General features: G+C 41.8%; 1 protein-coding gene across 3 annotated transcripts in view; it reads left to right on the forward strand.

Annotated features, from left to right (window-relative positions):
- The window catches only part of Tmem255a (transmembrane protein 255A), a 70,013-nt gene that overhangs the window by 23,643 nt on the left and 38,688 nt on the right, over positions 1-7,682 (forward strand). For all 3 annotated transcript variants that reach the window (XM_004647663.3, XM_023707920.1, XM_023707921.1), the window contains exons 5-6: positions 4,878-4,946; positions 6,892-6,980. In XM_004647663.3, the coding sequence (XP_004647720.1) occupies positions 4,878-4,946; positions 6,892-6,980 (158 nt within the window). The remainder of the gene's footprint in view (positions 1-4,877; positions 4,947-6,891; positions 6,981-7,682) is intronic.

Below are 7,682 nucleotides of genomic sequence, written 5' to 3' on the forward strand. Positions count from 1 at the left end.
TCTTCTTCCTTTCTTTCTTTCTTTCTTTCTTTCTTTCTTTCTTTCTTTCTTTCTTTCCTTTTTTTTTTTGAGGAACCGGGGATTGAACTTCTTCTTTCTTCTTTTTTGTGGTACCAGGGATTGAACTCACTTGAGTTAACTCCCTGGCCCTTGGGCTACATATTGAGACCTGCCCCCCCTAAAAAAGATAAATTTCTAAGCTGAAAAAACCTTTCTCCTATACTATAAATATATTTGTCTTTGTATCAATGAAGGCACACAATATAATTAAAACAAATGTAACTGTTAATATTTTAAATGGGTCCTAAGTCAAGAGCCGAGAGCATAGCGAATCATAAAGTAACCCGGATCTAGCCCATAGACCAAAATCAAGAGTGAGGCACAGGAATTTACCAAGTCCACAGAACAAATTCAAAGAGTTGTTACTTCAATTGGACCTACCTGAAAAATGAAAATATCTTGTGAGCTTTTGGAAGTTATGTTTCCTAAAAATAGCTGAATTAGAACAAAATTGTGTCATCGGAATTTCTGTGGGTCAAATGCTGTTTTATTCCATTTTAATCACTGGCTAATTGTCAAGGTCCTGAGAGAGTATCATGCATATGGTGGGATCTGGGTTAGGATGATTTGAGACATCATTATTTCAATTCCAACTCCTTCTAGATCTTTTTCCCAAGAGAGTCAGTCCCTTATTTGCCACAGTTAAAGGAACCCATATGATCTACAATTTCATCTTAATAGTCTCTAAAATGGCATCTCAGGAAATAATTTCTGGATAGGGGATAAATAAGGGATGAGAAAGAGAAACTTCTTGCATGCATTTATTTTAGGACAGAGTGTAAATATAAGCCCTGCTATGAGACCCACTCCTTTTGATTTTACTGAAAGCAGTCATCTTTTCCTTCATATTTTCTTCTTAAAAGGGCAAATAACATCAGTAACTCTTAACATCCATAATTCTACCACTGTAATGTAGAAATACTTACTGTTTATGCATATTACTCTATGATAATATGGCTATTTTTGTAGCATAGTCACAGTCGATCATAGTATGCATGCTATTTTGCATTCAGCAGGAGCTACCTTTTTTCTTAATACTGGAAATCGAAGCCAGGGCCTTACAAATGTAGGTAAGTGTTCTGTCCCTGAGCCACACCCCCAGCACTTTCTTATTTTGAGACAAGATCTTGCACAACTTCCTAGGCTATTCTTGAATTTGTCATCTTCCTGCCTCAGCTGCAAAAGCCATCTACTTTTTTATGTATTTGGTATAGGATCTCACTATGCAGCTCGGACTCTTAGGGATCCTCCTGTCTCAGCCTCCCCAGGGCTAGGATTACAGGCACGTGCCACCTTGCCCGGTCTTGGTGGCCAGCTATGAGTGCCTGGGTGGGGCTGGCAGGGCATGTGGTGTCAGGGATTGAACCTGTGTCCTTGTGCTTGTCTAGGCAGGCACTTAGATCACTGGGCCATAACCATGGCCCACGACAGCCATCTTAATAATATTAATTCCTCGTTTTGTGCAGAGCATTGGGCTTTTTAGTGTGTCTTCATATCTATTATCTCATTTGAGACCCATAGCAATCCTCTACATATGTAGGGCAGGCATTATTATCCTTATCTGAGAATCACTATTCACTCTGAGGCAGTCTCCATGGCAACATAGGCCCAGTGGCTAAGAAGCCTGCAACATGAACTAAAATGGCTTCCTTTGTCTCTTTCTTTTTCACTCATTTTTAAAAAAACAACTTTATGGAGACATCATTTGTAACATGTATAACTTACCCATGTACACTTTTGCAGTAGTTTTTAGTATACTCACAAATACATGCAACCATCACCATAGTCAGCTTTACCTTTTCTTCATCACAAAAGAAACCCCATACCCTTTCTTCTCACCTTCCTGTTCACCCACCCTTCCCAGCTCTAAGAAACCACTAATCTGTTTCTACTTTTCATAAATAGCCTTATTGTAGAATTTCATTTTAGTGCTATGTGTTACTGTGTGATTGGTTTCCTTCATTTTGCATAAGGCTTTTGATGTTCATTTACGCTGTAGCAAGTATCAGTGCTTCATTCCTTGTTGTGGCCTACTAATGCTTCTTTGTGTGAATGCATCACATGTTGTTTGTCTTCTTATCAGTTGATGGATATTTGGATTATTTTCACCTTTTTGCCATTATAAATTTTTATGTACAGGTTCTGCACGGACATATCTTTTTATTTACATTTTCTTTTTGCCCAGGAGTAGAATTGTTAAGATATGATAATTATGATTTATTGTTTAAGGAACTGCCAGGCTGTTTCCCAAAGTGACTGCACTATTTTACATTTTCTCCAGCAGTGTATGAGGATTCTGATGCAATCTCACCATTATTTTCATTATTATCTGACTTTTTGAGTTTAGTGGGTCTAGTCGGGTCTAGTCATCCTAGTGGTTATGAATCAGTATTTCACGATGGTTTTGGTTTGCAGTTCCATGATACTCCTAACATTTTTGATCATTAGCTTCAGTGGAAAGCAATTCAAAAATCCCAATTCTGCTTATTGGAAGCTTCCTCTAAAGCCCACCTACTCACCTGAGTCTAGGCCCTCTGTATATCCTGCATTGGGGACTTACATGATAGTATTGACTCGGGATTTGGGATGAGGCTGGATAAATCTTTAAGAAAATGTTTCTGCTGACATTGCACCATCATCTGGTAGTCCTCACTGACACCAAGAGATTTGAGGGAAGAGTCTTTATTAGCCTATGGTGATATTTGCTGACCAACATCAATGAAAGCCATAGTTGGACCCTAGCACAGCTTGCATCAGGTAGAGCCAACCTGTCTGTTACTGAGATCCTGGAATATCACTTTGTCACTATGGAATGGGTGAATCTGAACTTCCTCTCAAGACCAAACCTCTCCCATATTCCCCTACATGTATTTCATTTCTTCTCACTCTGGTGTTCTTCCTTCCTTTCCCCACTCCTTGCTATGGCCATTAACTAGCTGGGAAGTCATTGTACTTTCTTATGCCATAATTATTTTGTTCCAAATGTATAGAATAATAACCTACTTTTCAGCATTGGTGTGTGGGTATAGTCCAACAATAGGCATAAATATACCCTAACAGGTGCTGGCACTTTCACAATCAAGTAGCGTCCCCTCCCTTCCCTTCCTACCAAAGTTGGTGGATCCATCAGGTAAAAATGGTCAAAAGCCTTGGCTGAATGACATTTTTTCACCTCCCAAACATCTGTTCTTGCTCCTCTTCTGGGAGTAATGAAGAATAGCATCTGGAAATAGCAAGTAGACTATCAACACACAAGCCTATCTTTCTTTAGGGAAGTTGGTGGCTGAATGCATTTTCCCAAACCAAGAAGGTCAGGCCTGCAGTGGTGGCACAACCATGTAATCCCAGTAGTCTGGAGGCTGAGGTGGGAAGATCTTCTTGAGTTTGATGCCAACCTTGGTTACATAGTGAGTTCAAGTCCAGCCTGAACTGCATAGCAAGACCCTGTCTCAAAACAAAAACAAAAACAACACCCTCCCACCACACACACACACACACACACACACACACACACACACACACACACAAACCCAAAACAATAAGCAACAAGCAAAACAATCCCAGGAAGACCAGGAGAACTATGACCAGCATGTCAAGCCTCTTCTTCAGCAAGATGGTAATGATTCTGCTTTTCCCAAACATGGAAAATAAACCCTGCCATCTGTGAGCATGCAAGCCTTCATTCCTTTCCAGCCTGACTCCACACTGAACTAACACGGCAGTGTACTTTGACAACACTGAGCAGCCAGGAGACTCATGTGCAAAGATGTAGCCCATAGAAAGTCCTAGATCCTTGCTGGTGGCACTGGCTCAGAGGAAAAGGCCCTTGGGTGCCTAGTACAGGAAATTCTAAATCACATGTATGGACAAAAGCACCCACAAGGATTGGAGATGGCAAGTGAAGACAGAAGGAAAAGGCAAAAATCAATTCCCTCTGCTTGGGTGCTTGGGCCAAACCCTAAGATGAATTTTCATAAACTATCATCCTGCCCTAACCTGCCTTTGGAAAAAGCTCCAGCTGAAGGTGAATGGTGTCCCCTAGCTGAAGGCTTCCTGGAAGCTCTGACTCGAGTCTCAGTTCCTTCCAAACCCATGCTGAGAATTCCCTCACCAAGAAGCTCACTAAGCTAGTGGGGTTAGCCCACTGTCCTTGAACTGCACATTAGTTTTCTAGGCTCTCATAGTCTTTTTGGAGCTATTTGGCTGTATCTAATCTGTGTAGGCGAGTGAAAATGGCTCATAGCTTAGTTGAGTTAAAATTCGCAGCACGCTTGGAGCTGCCCTTCCTCCAGGGCTTGTTCCCTGAGCTCTCCCTCCTGAAAAATCTGTGGAAATGACAGCAGGGAGTGCATGTCAGCCAGCTCTAGTCCTGTCCCAAGGTGATAATGTGACCGCATTTTTGGAGCTGTACTCCCTCAGCTTGGGAGTATAATGTCATAGCACCTGGAGTGTTCAATCTTGTTCCCTGGAGACTGTTTATGAGAAGTCTAGAAGTAAAAGAAAATTGAAAAGGAAATTTCAAGAAACCCATTTCTCAAATTAAGTTCCTAATTTCTCATTAAACAAGTAGTCCCATAGAAAGCAGCTATCAAACATTTTTGTCTGGTCCTTATGTTGTAAGACTCTCTGAATGGACAACTTTTAGAAATTAATCCAACTCACTGCTTACTCTGGTGTGTGTGTGTGTGTGTGTGTGTGTGTGTGTGTGTGTATGAGTGTGTGCGTGTGTGTATGTGTGTGTGTATGTGTGTGTGTGTGTATGTTCAGATATTTTAAGTCCTGCTGAAATCACTTTAGCTTTGTCTCTATCCTTCCAGGATCTGAAACCACTCTATGCTAATCGATGCCACTATGTCCCCAAAACATCCCAGAAGGAAGCTGAAGAGGTGAGCCAAAATGAGCAGAATGTCTTTATCTCCTAAGAAAGTTCCTGTTCTACCTGAAGCCTCATTTCTTTTACTCCTTTTCATGAGTCTAATGTTTACTATGAGGTATCTACAGCTTATTTGTTCAGTTGGTCAGAACACGGTACTGTGTAATAAGGCCACAGTCATAGGTTGGAACTTCAGGACACCTGATCAGGTTTACCTTGTTCTGTGGCCAGAGGCTATCTCTAGGACCCCAGTGAGAAGCTTTTCAGTATGTGGTTATGATTATAAGAGGAGCAAAAGAGACTAGAGAGGTCACAGAGCAAATCTCGCCCCCATCTTTGTGGTCCTTGTGGTTGATCATTCAGTTGCCTGGACTTGGTGCCCAGCTGGAAGAAAGGTGGAAGTGTGAAAGACAATGATAGTGAAAGACCTTGACCTAGGTTTGGACAAGGAGGGAGAGCCTGACCTCCACATATGGGAAGAGGCTGAGGTCAGAGGAGTGTAACTGAGCAGTGTGGTCTACCTGGAGACTGGAGAGGCAGCTGGATCCTCTCTTGACACCCCCAAGAGTCCAGCCTATGAGCAGGCACATTAGGGTATCTCTTTCCTACACATGCATCTCTCCTTCTGCCTTATGTCAGACACAGTGGATAGTGGTGACAGTCAGTTTGGGAGAGCTTTCCTTTCAGTGTACCGTAATTCTTCCCCCACCCAGGGAGTCCTCCACCTAAAACTATGTTTCTAGAAAACTTGACAGTTTGGTATTCTATTAGCCTCACATTGAAAGCCAGATCCCCTCAGCAGAGAAAAATAATAAACTTGTGACTGAGAAGAGGAAAGGAAAGCACACAAAGGCAAAATGGCCACTATATTACGCAGCTTCCGGGGAAGCCATTTTATATAAATGGCAATGTGAATAGTGCCCTTGGAGTTGGGCAGAATGATTGGCCTGTCCTCCAGACATCATGGTAGATATGTTTATTATGATTCTGCTATACACTTGCCTTTGTTTTGCTTTACCAACCACAAGTGTACCATTTTTCTAACTATTCTTGGGTTGGAAAGGAGGAATAGAAATGTGTATGTACTAACAGCTAATCAGAAAGGTAGCAAACATTTGGATGAAAGATCCAATATGGATAAGAATGCCTGTCTACTGTGAATATTATCTATAATAACACAAAACAAATATATAAACACTTAATCACATTCATATTGGTGAGGGAACATAGAAATTGTCTTTCCAATGAGAGATGGTAAATGGAATTTTTTTTTCAGTTTTCAGAAATGTCTTACCAACTCAAAATGTGTTAAATGTTATTGCTGTTCTCTTGATTTCATTGTGATGGTTTTCTTGTGTTAATTTGGTGACAGTAAAAATGTTAGTGACTTCCATAGGTTCATTTGTAATTTGCACTTATAACCCTGGAGCCCCTAACCCTATTTTTCCTATGTAAGGTCATAAGTTCCTCAACCAAAAATTCTCCTTCCGCGAGGGTTATGAGGAATCTTACCCAGACAGCTAGAGAGGTACTACTGTACTTCAGAGTGCATGTGATGGCCCCTGTGTCTTCCTTCTCACCCGTTCTTTCCTGCTGTGCCCTGATTTTCCCTACCCTTGTGTCCTCACTTCCTACTGTTCATTTGTGATTCCATCTGTCCTACCCATCCTTTCTCCTCTCCATCTCCACCCTTCAGGGATGGGGCACTAAGGGCTATGGCTAAGGCTGAATACAACCACAGCTACACTTTGACTTTTCTCATACATTACTTTGGCCACCTCCTTGCCCAGCTCTGTCCCTCTGGTGTGTGTGTGTGTGTGTGTGTGTGTGTGTGTGTGTGTGTTCATTTCACAGCCATCATTACTGTCTCCATCAGTCACTAACTTGCATTTCCAATCTTAGAGGGTCCTTACTACCATCCAACACTAGCTCATTTCTCCACCTGTTCTATACCCTAGGTGAACTGCCCTCATCTCAGCCATGGGTTCTGCACACCTCGCATCCGGGGTAACACCTGCTTCTGCTGTGACCTCTACAACTGCGGCAGGTAAGTGTGGAGCTGCAGATACAGAAAAATGGTTTCACCACAGTAGAGGCCAGAAGAGCCAATGGTGGTGAACGGTATATGCTAGGGGTCAGAGAAGTAGAAGACATTTTTCTTTAAACAGATTTCAACACACAGGCATTTCCTGGTTCTCTGTGCCAGGCATCATGCCATGTATTTTCACATATAGTAAGTCCCTTCTTTATGAACATTCAAGTTGTAAATGTTCACAGGTGCACTGTATTAAGATTATTTTGCAGGATAAAACCAAATCTGACTTGCAAAAATTCTCCTGGAATGGAACTCACTTGTAAATTGGGAACTTACTGTACTTGATCACAATTAATTCTTACCTATGAGATATGCAGAGTTGTCCCCATTTTATAGATGAGAAGAGTAAAGCTTAGAGGAAAGAAGCAACTGCCTGAGGTCACACAGAATTATTTTTTGTGGTACCGGGGACCAAACTCAGGACCTTGCACTTACCTGGCAGGTGCTTAAGCCACTGAGCTATCTCCCTAACCCTTATGCAGAATTTGAAAACGGTAGATGTAAGAGTGAATGCCAGTCCCATCTGTGTCCAAATTCAGCAACATTCAACAGTCAGAGAGCAACTTCTTTGTATCTGGTCCTGTTCTAGATGCTGTATATTCTAATAGGGGAGATAGTCACTGTCTGTCTGTCTGTCTGTCTGTCTGTCTGTCT

Source organism: Octodon degus, unplaced genomic scaffold (genome assembly GCF_000260255.1).
Source record: "Octodon degus isolate 3935 unplaced genomic scaffold, OctDeg1.0 scaffold00319, whole genome shotgun sequence".
Lineage (NCBI taxonomy): Eukaryota > Metazoa > Chordata > Mammalia > Rodentia > Octodontidae > Octodon > Octodon degus.